General features: G+C 43.5%; 1 protein-coding gene across 3 annotated transcripts; it reads left to right on the top strand.

Moving 5' to 3' along the window:
* The first annotated feature begins 7,061 nt into the window (after positions 1 to 7,061).
* On the top strand, positions 7,062 to 20,997 carry SDR42E1 (short chain dehydrogenase/reductase family 42E, member 1). Of its 3 annotated transcripts, XM_054452860.2 has the most exons (4): positions 7,226 to 7,305; positions 10,821 to 11,066; positions 17,766 to 17,859; positions 18,425 to 20,997. In XM_054452860.2, the coding sequence occupies exons 3-4, from the start codon at positions 17,792 to 17,794 to the stop codon at positions 19,536 to 19,538; spliced, it is 1,182 nt and encodes a 393-aa protein (XP_054308835.2). In that variant the 5' UTR covers positions 7,226 to 7,305; positions 10,821 to 11,066; positions 17,766 to 17,791; the 3' UTR covers positions 19,539 to 20,997. The 3 variants fall into 3 exon arrangements, with proteins under 3 accessions (XP_063510202.1, XP_054308834.2, XP_054308835.2); XM_063654132.1 differs by lacking the exon at positions 10,821 to 11,066 and having other exon boundaries at positions 7,062 to 7,236; XM_054452859.2 differs by lacking the exon at positions 10,821 to 11,066 and having other exon boundaries at positions 7,180 to 7,305.
* The last annotated feature ends 649 nt before the right edge of the window (positions 20,998 to 21,646 follow it).

Genomic DNA, 21,646 nt, shown 5'->3' with positions numbered 1-21,646 from the left:
TACTGTCAGTGACACAAAAATTCAAACACATGACAGACAGGGATTTTTTGCAAAAAGGAAATTCTAAAGAAATGGTAAATTTTAATTTGTCTTACATAACTGAATCCCCAATGAAACATCTGTGCTAGAATTGCATTCACTATCAGATAATGAACCCATAGCATCCACAGTACTGCTTTTAGTTTTGTAGATGCATCCGAATAGCACACACGTTGCTTTCCAAGAAACACCACCTGAACGTTCCTTACAAACAAGGACGAGAAATAAAGGGAACCTCATCTCCATACCACGCACTGCCTATTAATATTATATTGCACTCCCATGGTCTCTGGGGGAGCAAAAACATTTGGGTGTGCTGTGGGTTAGATAAACACCCACTAAATATTGATGCATGCATAATTAGAATGACTAAAATAATTCTGGCATAAAATTACCCTAGCAGTCAGGGGAGAGACAAAATGAAGTAATTTGATAGTGAAAATTAATACAAGTCGACTCTCAATTTTCAATGCAGCTAATTGAAAACCACTTATTATTCAAACCTCGTATTCCTTCCTGATTTGTACTTTTTCGCATTGCCCTAAGAGAAACGAAGGCAAGAGGAGGGTCCCAGGGGCAAAGCTGTCATATTGAGATAGTGAAACAAGAGACTTATGCTTATTTTTCTAATGCAGTGGCTCCTCAACTTTTAGTCACGTTGATGTTGCCCCCTGTGACACACATCCATGGACATGTCCAAGGGGATAGGCCATCCTCTCCCATTCAAACAGCATTGAAATTAGAATGAGATTGACGATATAACTGTAATCTCTTTTGGGATAGCCTTATTAATATACAATTCACATATCATACAATTTACCAATTTAAAGTGTACAAATCAGGCCAGGTGCAGTGGCTCACACCTATAATCCCAGCACTTTGGAAGGCCGAGTCAGGTGGATCACCTGAGGTTGGGAGGTCAAGACCAGCCTGGCCAACATGGTGAAACCTTGTCTCTACTAAAATTACAAAAATTAGCCAGGTGTGGTGGTAGGCGCCTGTAATCCCAGCTACTTGGGAGGCTGAGGCAGGATAATCGCTTGAACCTATTAAGTGTAGGTTGCAGTGAGCTGAGAGAGCGCTACTGCACTCCAGCCTGGGCGACAAGAGCAAGACTCCATCTTTAAAAAAAAGGGGGGGGGGGAGGAACAAATCAGTGGCTTTTCCAGACTTGTGCAACCATCATTACATTTCACCTTAAAAAGCAACCCATTAGCAGTCACTCCCCGTTTCACCCCAAACCCCCTAGTTTTCAGCAACCACCAATCAGCTTTCTGTCTCGGTGGGTTAGCCTATTCTGGACATTGCCTGCAACTAAAATCATACAATATGTGGCCTTTTATGAGTTGTTTCTGCAACTGACTAAGGAAAACATGAGTGGAATGTTTTCATGGTTCATCTATGTTGTAGCATGCATCAGGATTTCATTGCTTTTTTCTGGCTGAATCATATTCTATTGCATGAACATGTCACATTTTATTTATCCGTTCAACAGTTGATGGATATTTGAGTTGTTTCCACTTCGGGGCTATTACGAATAATGTTGCTGTGAACATTCCTGTACAAGTTTTGCACATGTAATCTTGAATGTGAGCTATAACAAGAGCAGCTAACATTGCCCAATAAGTGTCTATGGGGAATACAGGCACCGTCTCATTTCATCAGCTCAGTACTCCAACGTGCAGAGCCAGGATCCAAATCTCCATCACTGTGGCTCTAAAGGCTATGTTTCTAGTCTCCTTACTTTGTTTCCTCTAAATCTAAAGATTAGAAAAGGGAAGTCATTCGTTACTTCAAGTGAATTACTATCCTATAAGTAAGACAGTAGTTATGACATTAGTTATTCCAGTGGTGCCTCACTTTCTTTCCCCTACACTTATCTGTGCATGCCTACTGGACCTCCAAATGTTAGAACCTGCATGGTTTTGTGTTTCTTTGTTATGGAGAACCTGGAAGTGATGGGGAAGAAATCCACCCCACGCATACTTTCAACCAATAACCAATGAGTGTTAGTGAATAAATAGTGAATAACCTCAGCCAGCAGGTAGAATAACACTGAGAAAGGTGTTTACTGCATTTCAGAGTTTCTCCAGGATTCAGTTTATGGAACGATTAAGCTCTCAGCAGGATTAAGCTTGGTTGTCCTCAGTGATAACTGATTTCCTTCCCTTCCCTGTCTCACATCTCCACCCCCCTACTGGTAGTTTCTGGGATCAACTCCAAAATAAACTACTTGTCCTTGAATCCTTGTCTAAAGGTCTGTTTCTGGCAGAACTGAAACTAAGACACGGTGGTTATTTCTCGCAGTTGAATCACACCACAATTCCTTGCAGAGACTATTCTGAGACACATCAATCCCTCGTAAGGGGAGGTCCCACATCCAAGACGGAAGTATTAATGGGTTTGTGCATCATTTTTTGAAGGGGATTCAAAAGAAGCAGGTTAGGAGTAGATGTCTCTTGGAGGATTCAGGCATTACGGAATAAGTATCTTTTATATTCAGGTTGCTGAAGACCAATAGGGTATAGGCAACAGAGTGGATGATAAATATAACCACTGCAGTTGTAGTACCTAGGTCTGTCTTAACTCTCACTGCATTGTCCCAGCACTTAACATGATGCTTGATACAAAGCAGGTGCCCAATACACGCTGACTATCATTTAATAAAGTTATTCTTTACAGACCAGTGAGAAGAATACATCTTCAGAGTCTTCCATCTTTGAATACACCCTGCTTTCCTGGCACATGTTGTTCTACTATTTTGTATTAGGATAAAGGCTAGACTACTATTAAAAAAAAAAAAACCCTCAAAACATAGTGGCTTAATACAGAAACCAACATATGTAATAACATTGTAAAGAACTAAACACAGACACAGACACATGCAAGTGAGTACAAGTAAAACGGGAAATCTGAATAAGATCTATCAACTGCATCCATGTCAATATCTTGGTTGTGATATTATACTACAGTTCCACAAAATGTTATCATTGGGGGAAACTGAGCAAAGAATATGCAGGAGCTCTCTGTATTATTTCTTATAATGGCGTGTGAATCTACAATGATCTCCATAAAAATTTTTATTAAAAATCTATAGTATCATAAATAACAGTATAGGTAATCTAGAATGGTGAACCTAGTGAGACAGTTGTATTCCACAAGGTCATTCAAAGACCCAGGTTCCTTCTATCTTGTTGCTCCAATATCTCCTAGGGGTACTATCTTCATCTACAGGGCTGGAGCTGAGTCAAATCTCAGTGTCAGTCCACAGGAGAGGAGAAAAGAGGGAAATGAATTTCCTTTTAAGCATTTGATCCGGAAATGGCATGTATCACTTCCACTCACATTATCTTGGCAAAAACTTCGCCACATGGGCACTTCTAGCTGCAAGGGAAGCTGGTAAGTGGAGCTTTTATTCTGGATGGTCATATGCAAGTAAAACACTATTATTATGGAAGAAGGCAAAGACATTTTGAGTAACAACTGGCAATCTTTCACAAAGCACAAACTCATTTTGTTAATTGGCATAGTGAGATGTTATGTGGTGTGTGCCAAAAATCCCTTCTTTGGGGAAAACCACATCTGACATGTTCTATACTAACCTTTCTCTATCCAGAGCCAAGAGATAAGGAGACAGGACTCTATGACGTCTGAAGCTCAACAACTAGATCCACCTTTTGAGCTTCCGGTTACAGGAGCCAAGCATCCCTACTTTTGATTTATCTATATTGGGATTGATTTCTATGATTTGCAACCCAAAGAGACCTGATGAACATAGTTGGTATCCTGACTCCTCAATTCCTGAAAACACTGAGACATGAAAGTGGCAAATATAAGTTTTACTGTCTCAAAGGGTCCTTTGTGTCCTTCTAGGAGAGCCCCAAATGCTTCAGCACTGAACACAGAGCCCTTGCCAGGACGTTCACAATATCATGTAGGTTTAGTCAGCACTATTTAAACACTTAGTTTAATCAGTACTGAGAGAGGCAAGGGTAACAATAATGAGTTATTTCAAAAGTTTTTAATGGGAAAAAAGAAAAACCATTGACCCAAATAGTATGCTTGATAATTCTTAATAAGTGCTATAAATGCTTCTAAAAGAATATTAAGTTGCTTAATTGCTGAATAAATGAAATATAAACATTATGTTACTTGGAAAGTTCTTTAATACGTAATGGGTAAAACCATTTTATGAAATGTACCGCGTGTGATAAATGCTTGTTTTCTTTTCTAAAATCAATTATTGAAACCATTAACCACTGTTTAAATATAGCTCAATTTTTTTCTGTTCATTCCCCTATTTTTTTTTTTAATTAGTGAAAGAAATAGGTTTATCTAGGAGAGAGAGCTGCATGGTGAAATAGATGGAATGTGGAGGATATGGGAGTCAGAAGCCTTGGCTTTTGTTTTTTTTTTTTTTTTTGAGACAGAGTCTCACTCTGTCGCCCAGGCTGGAGTGCAGTGGCATGATCTCGGCTCACTGCAAGCTCCGCCTCCTGGGTTCACGCCATTCTTCTGCCTCAGCCTCTCAAGTAGCTGGGACTACAGGTGCCCACCACCTCACCCAGCTAATTTTTTGTATGTTTAGTAGAGACAGGGTTTCACTGTGTTAGCCAGGATGGTCTTGATCTCCTGACCTCGTGATCCGCCCGCCTCAGCCTCCCAAAGTGCTGGGATTACAGGCGTGAGCCACAGCGCCCGGCCAGAAGCCTTGGCTTTTAATCACAGCTCTGTCATTTACTAGTTCTGTGACCTTGGGTAAGTCACTTAAACTCACCTGATTTCCAGATGCAGTGTGGAACTATTACAAGGACTCTCTTACCCACCTCAGAGAGTTGTAGTGGTACTACTACTAAGTCATAGCACTTTTAGAGCAGTGCTTATCAGCCTTTACTATACATAGGAATTACCTAGGGATTTTGCTAAATACACATTTGTATTTATTAAGCCTAGAATGGGATCCAAGACCCAACATTTCTAAAAAGCTCTCAGGTGATGTTGATGTTACTGATCCACACTTTTGGATAGCAAAGTTCTCATGTGCCTGCCAAGCTCACAGTAATTTCCATTCTTTAGAAATGACCCCAGTTTATAGCAGTTCTTGTGCCCTTTTGCCACAGCTGACAATGGTAGAGGTGATTTCTGATCCAAGCTGGGCCAAAAGAAGGTCTCGTTTGCAAGCCTAGGATTTTGAACAGGGACAACCAGAAATGTGATATATATTCATTTGCTGATTCATTCACCAATAAAAAAAAAATTCTGCCTCTATGGCAGGCACTATAGTAGGTAGTGGAGACACACCAATCAATCAAGCAGGTCTCTGCACTCACGGAGCTTTCATTATAGTAATATGCAAGATAATTTTAGATGCGCTAAGTGCTGTGAAGAGATTGAAGAATTTCAAGGGGATGCAGGAGACTTTAAGTGAAAGTGTGGGGGGAAGCCAAGCTCTTACTTCCTCTTCTGTAGTGACCTTGGCAGCCAAGAGTTGAACATGATGGCATAACAAACGGGGGAAGCCTGGGTCCCTGAGTGATTATGTGGAGCACAGCACTCTTCCCCTTCCCTGCAGACTGAATTGGACTGTGATCAAAGTGAGAAATAAAATACTGCACACCTGTGAGGAATTGTGACAGGAAACTGATCTTTCTGAGATGCATCCACTGCCTGGATATATTACTGGGGTAAGACAATACTAAACAAACACTGATATACTAACTCACGTTGAAGTTAATTTCTTTCTCCAGTCGTCTCTATCTTAGATCTCTTGGTCAGACCTTTATAAAATCAACTCACTAAATTATGATGGAAGCTAAGGAAGCAATTATAGAGTTTGTAATTTTCCTTTAAAACTTGCCTGATTATATTTTAAAAGAGTCCGTGGTGGCACAAGAATATTAACATTTAAATTCACCATTTCTCATGTTTATCCACACACCCTAAATCTGGGTATCCCTCAGAGGATCCTGTAATCCCCCAAAGGAAATCTATCTTCTTTACTGCTTCCTCGGTGGGTCTTTTCTTCCTTAGCTGCTGGTCTCAAGAGCATATAGCTGGTCTCTCAGCCCCCTTAATACTCTTCCTCTTTTCTTCTAATTTTTATGTATCCTAAGCAGCCACTGCAAAGCTGTTCTTTAAGACTGCTTAGCACAAGAAGTCTCCTATGACTTATGTCTGCATAACAGGTGAGGACAAGACAGGCAGGAAAGCCAGAGCATCCTATGAGAGAGGCCAGTGCCAGGGACTGGCACTTCTTGCTTTCTTCACCTGGCCTTCATTAATTTTTATATCCTAGGACTTGAGTTTGTCCTTGTGACTGTGTGTGCTTAGTGAAAACTGAGCAGTAAATCATGCAATTGATATGAACCTCTCTGAGTCTGCCTTTGGTACCAGATCTATCGGCAAGAGCAGCACATGAAGTCAAAACTTTCATCCTCAAAGACACTAAAATGAAATCCTCCCCAGCCAGGGGTCCATTCCAGGACGCATGTCCATACACGTGTACAGTCTGCCACTATCCACAGAACCACACTCATGATGAGGAGACAAAAGATGGGCCTCAAAAGGAGACCTTTGAGTGAGGATGCCAACTTTCCTTTCTGCATTCCTTGGTTCCTTCAGCAACAAAGATTAATCTTGGCATCACTGCCTGCTTGGCGACCAGAACAAAGAGAAATAAGGAAAATTAGGGACACAGGAAAACCTGTGGGTACACATAGATTCGGAAACTCAGAGATAATAGAGACTTAAAGAGATACATGGAGAGTGATTATTCTGTCTCCCTGTAGAGCCTTTTCCATCATCCACCCACCCAAGCAATGCTGACCTGAGCGCCTATTTATCAGGCACTGGGCTTGGCTTTGGGGATAAACAAAGGTGGAGGTGAAAGTCTAAAAGCAGACACTGGAGGTGGGAAGAGAAGTTGACGTGGCCCTAACAGGGTTCCCACCACGGCTGAACGCACAGACGGGGGACGTGGGGGAAGACGTGGCCCTAAAAGCGTTCCCGCCACGGCGGAACGCACAGCCAGGGAACGTGGGGGAATTCATGAAGCGAACCTCCTGCTACCCCAACGCCGGTGAAGGTGAACGAGACACCTGCGCGTCATAGAGACGCCGAGACCTCCAGGCTTCCTAGAGAGTCCCGGAAGTGGCTCCAGGAGGCAGGTCCGACGGCTGCGGCGCGCGTGCTGTGGCGGTGGGTAGCTAGGAGGCCTGGGCGTCTCTGCCTGCTGTAGCCGTCTGCCGTGCCCCTGTTCCTGCAGCTGTGAGTGGGCCTGGGCTGGGGTTGGGGGCCGCCGCCTTTCCGCGGGGACCCTGGGCAGCCTTGGCCTGGAACGCGACAGGTGGCGGTCCCGGGGGTGGGGGACGGTGGTGAATGACTGAGCAGGATGGCGGGAAGGAGCATCCCCTTTCAGGTGTCTTCCTGATCCCAGGGGACTGGGCGCAGCTTGGCTTTCTAGAATGTCGCCAAGGCCTCAAACTCTGGCTCTCCGCATTTTTTGTTTTTAAGGACATCGGGGCCCCAAGCTCCGAATTTTCCACAGGTGTCTGGCTATACTTGATTCCTATCTTTGATTTTCTGCACACTTTGGGGGAACGATTACCTCCTCTTTATGACTTGGTTCTGGTTTCCCACTTAAAGTGGCAGTGACAGGTTCCCATTTAAACTGCATGTATTTGTTGGGAAAAGGTAAGTAGGTTTAAACAAAACCTTATAGGCTAGTCATAGTACCAGATGAACCAGATGTGACAGAAATTGTGGAGGTGGAGTGAGCCCTGAAAATCTGAGACGGGTCTCAGTTCATTTAGAAAGTTTATTTTCCCAAGGTTGAAGACATGTACCCATGACACAGCCTCAGGCAGTCCTGACGACATATACTTAAGGTGGTCAGAGCCCAGTTTCGTTTTCTACATTTTAGGGAGACATGAGACAAGAACAGGTGTAACATGGACATTTTTTTCAGTCTGGAAAGGCGGGACAACGCGAAACAGGGAGGGGGCTTCCAGGTCATAGGTAGGTAAGAGAAAAATGGTTGCATTATTTTCAGTTTGATTAGCCTTTCCAAAGGAAGCAATCAGATATGCCTTTATTTCAGTGAGCAGAGATATATGAATAGAATGGGAGGCAGGTTTGTCCTAAGCAGTTCTCAGCTTGACTTTTCCCTTTAGCTTAGTGATTTTGGGGCCCCAAGATTTATTTTCCTTTCACAGTGATAAGATAATGACCTAAGTGAATCTGTATTGTCCCAGCCTTAGTGTGCGGCATTACACGTGGTGGTTAAGAGTCATACAGACCCGGCTTCAAGCCCTGAACCCTGCCCAGCCCCTTATGACCTGCATAATTTGTGGGCAAGGTTCCTAACCTCTGATCTATTTTCCTCATTTCTGAAAGCTGATGATAATGCTAGTAACAACCTCAGACGATTGTCCTGAGGCTTAAATGCTAAACCTTTAAACTGCCTTTATTAATCCATTTTCATGCTGCTAATAAAGACATACCCAAGACTGGGTAGTTTATAAAGGAAAGAGGTTTAATGGACTCGTAGTTCCACATGGCTGGGGAAGCCTCATAATCATGGCAGAAGGCAAAAGAGGAGCAAAGTCACGTCTTACGTCTTATATGGTGACAGGCAAGAGAGCTTGTGTAGGGGAACTCCCCTTTATACAACCATCAGATCTTGTGAGACTTATTCACTATCAAGAGAACGGCATGGGAAAAACCCACCCCTGTGATTCAATTACCTCCCACTGGGTCCCTCCCAGGACATGTGGTAATTATGAGATCTACAATTCAAGGTGAGATTTGGGTGGAGACACAGCCAAGCCATATCGTTCCGCCCCTGGCCCCTCCCAAATCTCATGCCCTCACATTTCAAAACCAATCATGCCTTCCCAACAGTCCCACAAAGTCTTAACTCATTTCAGCATTAACTCAAAAGTCCACACTCCAAAGTCTCATCTGAGACAAGGCAAGCCCCTTCCACTTATGAGCCTGTAAAATCAAAAGCAAGTTAGTTACTTCCTAGATACAATGGGGGTACAGGTATTGGGTAAATACACTCATTCCAAAAGGGAGGAATTGGCCAAAATGAAGGGGCTACAGGCCCCATGCAAGTCTAAAATCCAGCAGGGCAGTCAAATCTTAAAGCTCCAAAATGACCTCCTTTGGCTCCGTGTCCCATATCCAGGTCACACTGATGCAAGAGGTGGGTTCCCATAGTCTTGGGCAGCTCCACCTCTGTGGTTTCACAGGGTACAGCCCCACTTTTGGCTGCTTCCAGGGCTGGCGTTTAGTGTCTGCTGCTTTTCTAGGTGCACGGTGCAAGCTGTTGGTGGATCTACCATTCGGGGGTCTGGGGGATGGTAGCTCTCTTCTCACAGCTCCACTAGGCAGTGTCCCAGTGGGGACTCTGTGGGGCGGTTCCAACCCCACATTTCCCTTCCATGCTGCTCTAGCAGTGGTTCTCCATGAGGGCCCCACCCCTGCAGCCAACTTCTGCCTGGACATACAGGAGTTTCCATACATCCTCTGAAATCTAGGCAGAGGTTTCCAAACCTCACTTCTTGACTTCTGTGTACCCACAGGCTTAACATCGCATGGAAGTTGCCAAGGCTTGGGTTTGCACCCTCTGAAGCCACAGTTAGAGCTGTACCTTGGCCCGTTTTAGCCACAGCTGGAGCAGCTGGGACGCAGAGCACCAAGTCTCTAGGCTGCATAGAGCAGAGGGCCCTGGACCCAGCCCAGGAAACCACTTTTGCCTCCTAGACTTCTGGACCTGTGATAGGAGGGGCTGCCAAGAAGGTCTCTGACATTCCCTGGAGACATTTTCCCCATTGTCTTGATGATTAGCATTTGGCTTCTTGGTACTTAGGCAAATTTCTGCAGCCAGCGTGAATTTCTCCCCAGAAAATGGGTTTTTCTTTTCTATTGTATCATTAGTCTGCAAATTTTTCAAACTTACACTCTGCTTCCTCTTGAATGCTTTGCAGCTTAGAAATTTCTTACCCCAGATACCTTAAATCATCTCTCTGAAGTTCTGAGTTACACAGATCTCTAGGGCAAGGACAAAATGCCGTCAGTCTCTTTGCTAAAACATAACGAGTCACTTTTGCTCCAGTTCCCAACAAGTTCCTCATCTCTGAGACCACCTGAGCCTGGACTTTATTGTCTATATCACTGTCAGCATTTTGGTCAAAGCCATTCAACAAGTCTCTAGGAGGTTCCAAACTTTCCCACATCTTCCTGTCTTCTTCTGAGCCCTCCAAACTGTTGCAGCCTTTGCCTGTAAACCAGTTCCAAAGTCACTTCCACATTTTCAGATATCTTTACAGTAGCACCCCACTACCCGGTACCAATTTACTGTATTAGTCCATTCTCATGTTGCTAATAAAGACATTCCTGAGACTGGGTAATTTATAATGGAAAGTGGTTTAATGGACTTACAGTTCCACATGGCTGGGGAGGCCTCATTATCATGGCAGAAGACAAAGGAAGAGCAAAGTCACGTCTTACATGGTGGCTGGCAAGAGAGTTTGTGTAGGGGAATTTTCCTTCATAAAATCATCAGATCTTGTGGGACTTACTATCATGAGAACAGCACAGGAAAGACCCACCCCCATGATTCCATTACCTCCTACCAGTTCCCTCCCAGGACATGTGGGACTTACGGGAGCTACAATTCAACAGGAGACTTGGGTGGAGACATGGCCAAACCATATCACTGCGTAACCCATAATAAATAATAAGTGTAGCCATGGTTGTTGCTGTTTTTATTTTAGGGAGGAGGAAACAGAGGTTCAGTGAATTGCCTAGGGTCACACAGGGAATTGGTGGAAGAGCCAAGTCTAATGCCCAGATTTCCAAACTGGGAGTCTTAACCCTTCATCACTGCTACCTGAGCCACATGGGAGAAGATGGGCCACCTCCATTCATTTTGTCTGGGAACTGCAGGAACCGCAATGAGGTTGCAGAATTGTTAACAGTGAAAGCCCTCACAGGACTCAAGTCAGTACCCAGCACTTCAGGTAGGGGCTCTGCACAGCCTCAAGTGCTGCTGCGTTAAGATGAACTGTAGAGTCAGATGCACCTGGGTTATTGGTACAGATCCCTGCTCTACCATTTGCTACCTGTAGGACTTGGAGTTAGGCACTTTCTGTCTCTGAGCTTCAGTTTTCTCATCTGTAAAATGGAATTAACAAATTAGTACTCATCTGAGAGGGTTGTGAAATAATTCACAGACAGAGTATTGCACAATGCCTGGCACAGAGTAAGTGCTTAATAAGTGGCAGTTGATATTACTTCAGTTACTTGATATTAATTCAATTACTTGATATTACTTCAATTTATAGACGTGGCAAACTGCTGACCTAGTGAAGAAGAAAGTACAAGTGTAGTACTCCTTGCAGATAGGACAGAAAGAGGCATTTGAAGAGCTTGCAAAATGTTCACCCCATTTATATTTACTGGGTCTACAATCTGCTAGATATTCCTTGTCCCTACAGATATTGCCAGTCTGTGCTCACATGGCATTTATACTGTAGCTTGGGGAACAGATGGGAAATGCCAGTTACCAAATTATTTCATTTCTTTTGTCATCAGCATTGTGAGGAATTGCAAGGCATTTGTGCCACAGATATCTAGGCAGAAGTTTAGGTAGCCGAACAAGATTTGAAACACCTCAGGTGATGACCCTGAATTACAGACAGCTGTCCTGCTAACTAGTTATATTCAAAACCCTGCATAAATACCCGTATCTATTACAAGTATACTGGTTTTTACTTAACTCTATGCCCTTAGGTAATTTTCTTCCCAGGTGTGTTTGGCCTTTGGGTTTTTTTTGGTTTTTTGTTTTTTTTTTTTGAGATGGAATCTCGCTCTGTCGCCTAGACTGGAATGTAGTGGTGCAATCTCCGCTCACTGCAACCTCCATCTCCCAGGTTCAAGCAATTCTCCTGCCTCAACCTTCTTAGTAGCTGAGATTACAGGTGTGCGTCACCATGCCTGGCTAATTTTTTCTGTTTTTAGTAGAGACAGAGTTTCACCATGTTGGCCCAGCTGGTCTCAAACTCCTGACCTCAAGTGATCCACCCACCTCAGCCCTCCAAAGTGCTGGAATTATAGGCGTGAGCCACTGCACCCAGCCCCTTTTGAATTTTATATGTCACATCTCTTTTATCTGTATCAGAATTATTCTCCTTATCCCTCTAACTGCATATTTATTTTTATTGTTTTGACTTCCTTATATTAAACACAAGTAGATAATTTTCAGATTATTCATGGAATTTGAACAGCACCATTTCATAAGCCCTCTAGTATCAATATATTTGCCAGATCTCAATATAATAAGAATACAGTTACCTTTTACCTCCGGTCAGCACTTGTACAGTGATTTAAAACACGTAATCATGGGGTTATACTACTTGGAGATATTTTTTATCTCTCTTAAAGTAAATACAGTTTTTTTATTTTTATGGTAACAGTCTTAAATTCTCGCTGTTCCATACTTTCTATTGGTGAAATGCTAATGACACCCATATTTCTATATTGCATTATGATACCAGAGGGCAAGTAGCACAGTCATCTTGAACTCATAGGGATGAAGGAACTGTGTGCATAATCAAAGGTTCTTATTTCTGATCTTTAGCATTTAATTAGGTCTTTTAAAATGTAAAGTACTCCCAGTCATCTTCTATTAGTTTTTTCTCATAACTTCCCTTGAGATGTCAACATTATTACCCTCACTTTACCTTCTCAAGAGGTCAGGTGGATTTTAAATTTAATTTTTTTTTTCCTGTTTGTAATTAAGTTTTTTTTTTTTCTTGATCATGTGCTTAACTTTAACCTGTATCCAGTAAAATGACTGCTCAGGTCAGATGTGGCCCTCCCCACCAGGGGAGAGCAATTACTGAACAAAGCCACATTTTGGAAGGACCTTCAAGCACTTGCCATTATAAAGGCAGGTCTGAGTGCCCAGCCCTAGAAGGAATCAGATAGAAACTAATTAATAAAACAGAAGCCACAGAGTAGATGAAAATCAGGCAGCTGGTTGAAGAACAACTGTATATTCTCTTTTCTCCCTTCTGGCTTAGCATTCGTGAGAATTTTGGGTGGGGGCGGGTCTGCAAAATGCGTTTGCTGAGATTTTTCTGTGCTTATCAATGTTGGGGATCAGGAAGGGAGGAGGCGGCTCCCAGCAGTGCAGCAGATGGCTACCATCCTGTGAAGGCTTTACTGGCCTGGTGGATAAGCTTTTTCCTTGCTGTTTATCTTGTTAAGTTATTAATTTTTCCTCACCTTTCTCTTCTGACCCCCCTGATCAGGTCAGTTACACAAGTTTTTGCCTCAGATCATTCTGAAACTAGTTGGAAGGTAATGGAGTAGCATCACTAGGCCTGGCAGGTTTCTGAAGCATTAATAATCCAAAGTTGTATGTTCCTTACTTGATTAATATGCACATGAACCATGATTGACCTATGGTCTTGTGACTGGACTGGAATGTGTAATTTTAAAACCAAAGACTAATTAAAGATAGGTATTTCCGTTGGAATTTTTTAATTGGGTTTTTGAAGGCCTTGTCCATTTTCAGAATTCCTTATGGTGGAATTCTTACAGAGATATTAAGAAGATCTTAAATTGTTATCTGGCATCCTGTTTGTCAAAACTTTCAACCAGACAAGAACATTTCCAAAACCTACCGTTTCAATTAATGACATCAGCTTCCTCAAAACATCATCTGGGTGCAGCACACTGCCACCTCCTGCAGTTGTTCACCAGCCCTCACCCTGATTTCACCTGAGCACACTAGCCTTTTGTCCTCACTGGTAACCCTCCAGTCTAGAGCCACATCTCCCTTACCTGGACCCTGGCCCATTTCCTCCTCCAGGGGAAGCCTTCTCTTTCACAAGTACCAAGGTGGCCCCAACAGTTCATTGCTGTAAACCTACAACGGCTTGTGTTGTCTGCAGAATGGAATTCAATTAGCCAGGCATCATGGCACACACCTGTAGTCCCAGCTACTCAGGATGCTGAGGTAGGAGGATCGCTTGAGGCCAGGAAATCAAAGTTGCAGTGAGCTGTGGTCACACCTCTGCACTCTAGCCTGGGCAACAGAGTGAGACCTTGTCTCAAAAAAAAAAAAGAGAATGGGATTCTAACTTCATGGAAGGGGACAGAAGCCTGTCTCCAGGCTCATCCCAGGCTGTCTTTTCACCCTCAAGCATCAGCTCCATGCTTCAGTTTGCACACCAGCCGTGGTGGACTCACCATGTTAGCTGCCCAGCACAGCCTTGCCTGCATCTGATCCATTTATTCGTGGTACACCCCCACCTGTGATAACCCTCCTTTCAGCCTACCTAGATCCTCCCATGGGCGCTGTAGCACTAAAGCTCACTGTCCCATGATCTCTTCCTGATGTGCCCTGTCAGAATCAGTCTCCCCACCCCTCACCTTGATTTCCCACTGCACTTTGTTTATACCAACATTATAACAGTAACCTTATTTTCATCTTTTTTGCCTTTTCCTTTTGGTGTGTGTAGAAGCCTCTTTCTTATTTGTAAGCTCTGGAAAGCAGGACCTCTGTCTCGTTTGGGTTTGTATCTTTCATTTCATAAGCCGGCACTTTTTAGGAGATATGTTATTGTTAAAATGGCAGTATTAATGTCTTGCAGAACAGCAGCTCTTAGACACTGCAGAGCCCTGGGTAATTTGTGCCCATCACAATTTTACTGAATTGGATGTATTTTAGGGTGTTCAGAATAATCCATAGATTCAACAAATATTTATTGAGCATCTACTATGTTCTGGATTCTAGTAGGGACACCCCAGAAGGCAGAAGACCTCAGTTCTCATAGAACTTAACATTCTGTGGGAAGGAGATCAAAAATAAAAAGTAAATAGTTTTGATAGATAGAAAAGTGTTCCATGAAGAAAACAAACCAACATTTAGGGTACAGGCAGCTGTGTTAGCTAGGGTGATCAGAGAAGCCTCTCTGAGGACTTGTCAGCAGACCTAAATATTGAGAAAGAAGCTGCCAGAAAAGGACCTAGTGCACGATGTGTCACACTGAAGTGAGAACAGGAGGCCTAATGAGCTCAGCATCTTCAAGATAAGGAAAGTCTGTACAGTTGGAGCACAGAGTGCCAGTAGCAGAAGAGTGGGAAATTGTGACCAGGTCATGGAGGTGAACGTGGGAAGTCTGTGTTGAAATATCAGTAACTGATGTCTACTGTGTTGGGAAATAGCGTTCGTCATGAAGGGTTGTGAGTACACTAAAGAACAGAATTGACTGCATTTGGTTTTATGACTACTCTAAATCCAAATGGGAGTGTTCTGCACTCAGAAAACAATAGAATCACAAGGTCACTGTTAGGTACATTGAGGGAGTGCTGGCACGTTCATTCTTCATGAATTTTCTTGAAAGCACAACCGTGGCATTTGCTTAATGGAACCTTGGGAACTCATCAGCCATCCTCTGCCCCATTTTGCTCAGTTTCCCTAGTATTTCTTACTCTTCTCCATACTCTCAAGCCACAGAGACAGTCACTTGCTGAACCTTGTCTTCACTTGTCACCCTGACTGATTCTGTATGAGTGATCTGATTCGCTTCATTGGCAGTCTCATACACTCACACAGGTATTCAGAAGAACTGACGAAATTCTTTGTAACCCTGTGCTTTTGAGAGATGTAGTCACGTCATGTGGAAATGTAATAAAATAGTTGGATCTCTAAACTCTGGAGTGTGAAAAAAGGGGAGCTCAAGGAATGACATCTGTGGAGTGCCCATACGGTGTCAGGTGTTTTGTTGGACATTTTTTGCACATTATCCCATGCAGTCTTCAGGCAGGCTCATTATCAGCTCCACTTTTAGATGAAGCAGCAGGTTCAGAGTGTTTAACACATGGGGTAAACACACAGTCCAAAATCACACAACTGGTAAGTGGACCCCAAAGTCCATTCTCTTTTCATTTAAGACTGTGTTTTAGTGGTTAAGAGTGCAGGCTCCTGGGGCCAAACTGCCATCAGGTGTGAATCCAGGTAAGCTTGGGCAAGTTTATTTACTGTCTCTATGGTAATTCTCAGCTGAAAAACAAGATCTAATAGTACTTTCCTGATAAGATTATTAAAAGGATTAAATGGCTAACATATACATAAAGCACTTAGCATGCTGCCTGGCCCTGGTAGTAAGCACTAGGTATGTGTTTGTTGTTATTATTTCCACTGTACCATGCTGCCTTTTTAGAAACTTTAGCATTCGTGTAACATAGCACAACACACAACCAGACAGAAGAGAAAAGTGAAGTCTAGAGAAGTGTCTTGGCCAAGATCACATAACCATTTAAGGGCGGAGGCGAGATGTCTTCACTGTGTATTCCTGTCCCCCATATTTTTTCTTTCTTTGTGCATGTACACTGACTTCACACTCATAGCCTCTCTGCCATACAAGCTCTTCATCCTGCATAGCCCTAACCTCTGCTGCTCCCGCTTCCCTCCTGTCTCCACACTCTTCCATGTTGTAGTCTACTTACATGGTGTAGTGGGTGCCTGGCTGGGAAAGAGAAATGGTAGGGCTCTTGATTGCTTGCAGTCTTCATGCCTAACCACACCTCTGAGTGTCTCTGTTGACTTGAGCACGTGTGTGTGTGTGTGTATGTGCACGCACCCAGTGCCTTTGAGGACCTGTGTGCTTCCTGTTCTTTTTTTTTTTTTTTTTGAGATGGAGTCTTGCTCTGTCGCCCAGGCTAGAGTGCAGTGGCGCAATCTCGGCTCACTGCAAGCTCTGCCTCCTGGGTTCACGCCATTCTCCTGCCTCAGCCTCCCGAGTAGCTGGGACTACAGGTGCCCGCCACCACGCCCGGCTAATTTTTTGTATTTTTAGTAGAGAGGGGGTTTCACCGTGTTAACCAGGGTGGCCTCGATCTCCTGACCTCATGATCTGCCTGCCTCGGCCTCCCAAAGTACTGGGATTACAGGCTTGAGCCACCGCGCCTGGCCTCTCTCCCTCTTACATGGAAGGAGTTGGGTGTCTTAGTTTTTGCTTATTTTGTTTTGTTTTTGGGAGAAAGGGGCCTTGGAACCTTGAAAGAAATGCGGGGAGGGCCACAGAAGAGGGAGAGAGAAGTGGGATCCCCAAAGGCACTGAGCACTTGTACTTTAAGTACTTGCAAGATTTGCGGTGGGGGAGGTGGGGCATGGTTTGCTACATAAAGGAGTTTTTCCCCATATATGTATTTTTTTAAGTCCCCATAATAAAGCAGTATTAAACCATGCTGCAGTGCGAAATTTTAAAGAAAAGATGTTGGGAGCTTTCTTTAGAGTGCTCTCTAATTTTCTGATGCGTGGGAGGGAAATGCCTCTTCCTACCAAATTTGAATCAATTATTTTCAAAAAGGCTCTAATCATTTTCAAGAATTAACAATAATGCCTTAGGTTTGAAACGTTTTTTGTGGCTCTCAAAGCACTGCCAAGTACATTCTCTTATTTAACCTCCACATTAACCTTTTCAGGTGGGCAGAGCAGGTATTACTGTCCCCATGTTACGTCGGGAGAAATTTGAAGCCCAGGAACTGAAGGGAAAGTAGCTAAATGACACAGCTGTGACTAGACCCAGGCCTTACCTTTTCATTCTACTACAGCATATTGACTTTTTGTTTTTGTTAGGTCAAAATTAGGGAGAATGACATTTGCATTTGGATCAGTAACAGTGATGCATACTTCTTTCTTACAGGTCCAGTTATCTTTTGACTGCCACATATGGACCCCAAAAGATCTCAAAAGGGAACTGTCCTCATTACAGGAGGAAGTGGCTATTTTGGTTTTCGGTAAGTGTATCTATAAAATATACACATGAAATTATTTTACTGGTAGTTGCCAGAAGCTTTCAACTCTGACAACAGAGCAGACTTTTACTTGTTTGTATAATGTCAAACCAGAAATGATCTGTGTTGCCCACTGCTCAGACATTGCAGCTGAGAACTACAGGTATATTTCACTTAAAGAAAAATTATTTATAAAGCCATTAAATTGGGAGGGTGACTATTCACATTACCAAAAACAATTTTAAATCATAGCTGTTTTTTCACAGTTGTGTTATTATTCACAAATATTCCAAAGAATAGATAGTGGGCCCTAGAACCAAGGGGGAAAAATGCCACCATTCTTTGAAGATAAAGCCTCTCTCTTTGTAATTTAAGTAGATGAGAGGATTCTCACTTTTGAAAATTTGAAGAAGTGAGCCTTGCACCAAGGAACATGCATAGTGAGGGGCTCAGGATGAGCCAAGAAGACTTGGATCAGCCCCACCTTGATTGGTAAATTACTTTATACAGTTCCCCTAGGCACAGCTTAAGAGTGACTTGATTCAATGTTTACTGTTTCTTATTTCAGCCTGGGCTGTGCCCTGAACCAAAAGGGAGTCCATGTGATTCTGTTTGACATCAGCAGCCCTGCTCAAACCATTCCAGAAGGAATCAAGTTTATACAAGGAGACATCCGCCACCTGTCTGACGTAGAGAAAGCCTTCCAGGATGCAGACGTCACTTGTGTGTTCCATATTGCCTCTTATGGTATGTCAGGGCGGGAGCAACTCAATCGAAATCTGATCGAAGAAGTCAACATCAGGGGCACAGACAACATCCTCCAGGCTTGCCAAAGGAGAAGGGTGCCCAGGTTAGTTTACACCAGCACTTTCAATGTCATCTTTGGAGGTCAAGTTATCAGAAATGGGGATGAATCTCTGCCCTACCTGCCTCTTCACCTCCACCCTGATCACTACTCTCGGACAAAGTCAATTGCAGAGCAGAAGGTGCTGGAGGCGAATGGTACACCCCTGGACAGAGGCAACGGTGTCTTAAGAACCTGCGCTCTGAGGCCAGCTGGCATCTATGGGCCTGGAGAACAAAGACACCTTCCCAGAATAGTCAGCTACATCGAGAAGGGTCTGTTCAAGTTTGTCTACGGGGACCCCAGGAGCCTGGTTGAGTTTGTCCACGTGGATAACTTGGTGCAGGCTCACATTCTGGCCTCAGAAGCCCTGAGAGCTGACAAGGGCCATATCGCCTCTGGGCAGCCCTACTTCATCTCAGATGGCAGACCCGTGAACAACTTTGAGTTCTTCCGGCCTCTGGTTGAGGGCCTGGGCTACACATTCCCATCTACCCGCCTGCCATTGACCTTGGTCTACTGCTTTGCTTTTCTAACAGAGATGGTTCACTTCATTTTGGGTCGACTCTACAACTTCCAGCCCTTCCTCACTCGCACTGAAGTTTACAAAACTGGTGTCACGCATTATTTTAGCTTAGAGAAAGCCAAGAAAGAGCTAGGTTATAAGGCTCAGCCATTTGACCTCCAGGAAGCAGTGGAATGGTTTAAAGCCCATGGTCATGGCAGAAGTTCTGGAAGTCGTGACTCAGAGCGTTTTGTTTGGGATGGGCTATTGGTCTTCCTCCTGTTTATAGCAGTTCTCATGTGGCTGCCTTCTTCTGTGATTCTGTCACTGTGAAGGAGGGACCAGAAATAAGGTGATCACAGTTGGCTGAGATGGTTCTCAAGAAACATGGGTTTTAAAAGGTGTACAGTGAGATCTGGTGCCAAACATCGGCTCTTCAAATTGCTACTTAAGAATAGGTTCTTGGATTGAATCTTTATGTCTCATTTCCTTGCACTAATCCAGATGGAATGAAAAAAAAGAAGCAGAGATGAGTTTGAAATTTGATTTGTTATGTCCTTCTGTTTTAGGTGGGTACAACAGAAGTCAGTTTGGAGCCATAGAAGTAGGCTTAGTTGAGTTGGAGATGCCTGTCTTGAATTTCTTAGAAGGCAAGATATACTTATTTCCATTTTATGCACTCTGCATCTACCTAAAACCTCTGACTGATGTGGGAATGGCAAAACACTATCAGGCTTGAAAGCGTGTGAAAAACACCAAATTGGCCCAGATCCCTAACAGAGCAATCCTCGAGGGGATGGTGGCTGTTGCTGGAGAGGCATTAGCTATTCACAGGGTACGTTTTAGGTGTTAACTTTTGCCCTTTGTGATAGCAGGGCATTATGCCTATGTGAACACATGGTAATGTTTGATGTTTAGGCCTTTATTCTACCTCATAGGATTCTTTTGAGGATTAAATTCAAGCATACAAAGTGCTCCTCAACACACATAGCCATTCTTTTTATCAAAATTGTCATGGTACATTCCTTATGAGGGCTTTCTTCCTCAGTGTTCTCTTTAGAGGACTATTGCTACCGGACTTTCTGCAATGTCTTTGGGTGTGCCCTCAGAGCCTGCAACAAGTGTATTTGGATATACTCTATTTGTAAAGTTTAGGCCTCTGAGAAGGCCAAAAGGAAGCAACTAAAAATCTGATGATTAAGGGAGTCAATCAAGCTGATGCCATTTTTAGTTTAAAAATGAAGCAGAGCTCTAAACTCATAGACGGGTTTTCTTACTGGGAAGAAGTCTGGATCTCTGAAGACAGCTTCCAGTGAGGAATGTATTGAACAGTGGCAGCACTGTCTGGCCACCCACAGACTGTTACAGATGATCCAGTTACACTGTTGCATAGGAATCCAAGTGGAAAGAAGACAGAGTCCATGTCTGTCCATGGCTCCAGCTACAGAAAGGATAGTATGGGAACATTACAAGGGGGACACATTACTGTGGAAAGTTCTGCTAGAGTTACTCTTGAGAGTACCTGTAACATACAAATAGACGAGCAATCCCTGTTGAATGCTGCCTGGATATTTTCAGAAAAGCTCTGAACTTGATGTCAGAATACCGACACCATGAATATCGTGTGTGGCCTTAACCAAGGAACAGAAGCCCTTTAGAACTTAGCTTCCTCACTTGGGAGCTGGGACTGACTGCATTTGCCCTTTCTATAAACCCACCCACCTCATAGGGTTCACTGGGAGCATAAAGCAAGATGTGGTGAAAGTACTTTTAATATAAATTGCAACATCAGTATGAGGTGATGGTAGTGATTGTTTTTAGGAAAACGTGTTTGGAGTCTTTTCTGTCATAAAGAAGCTTTTGCATTAGCCTGGGGTTAACGCATATGAGCACCTGCCATGTATTGTTCTAGAACTGCCTGAATATCCTCATCCCCAGAGCAGGTCATCCAAGACAGCAGGGTGGAAGCTGCATTGTCTTTTATGACTTGGCCTCAAATGTCACAGTGTCATTCCACAGTACATTGGTTATGCAGGTCAATCCTATTCAGTAGGGGAAGGAAATACACAAAGGTATTTCCGTATTATACTGGAAGACGGAGATGGTCAAAGGCGGTCTTGGAGGCTGAGCTCTTGGCCCCATGTGAGTCATCCTTCCTTTTCCATGAAAGGTTGCCCATATTTCCAGCTACATAGCTTTCTCTGCCTGCTTCCTGCCAGAAGGATTTTAGGGGCCCAACGGCTGTGTTAACATTTTGCACTATATCCCTTTCCATTCAAGCTGGCAGTGGTACTGGGAACATTATTTTGAATGTGTCACCTGAGTCTTATTGCAGTTCACTCACAAAAGCCACACCCACAAATCTCTGAGGTAAGTCCTCCACTGTGAGCTTCTGCTCAGACTGCCAAGGGACAATACACTGTGCTTCTTAGAAGCCTTAC

Source organism: Pongo pygmaeus, chromosome 18 (genome assembly GCF_028885625.2).
Source record: "Pongo pygmaeus isolate AG05252 chromosome 18, NHGRI_mPonPyg2-v2.0_pri, whole genome shotgun sequence".
Lineage (NCBI taxonomy): Eukaryota > Metazoa > Chordata > Mammalia > Primates > Hominidae > Pongo > Pongo pygmaeus.
This window is presented reverse-complemented; position numbering and strand designations above follow the sequence as displayed.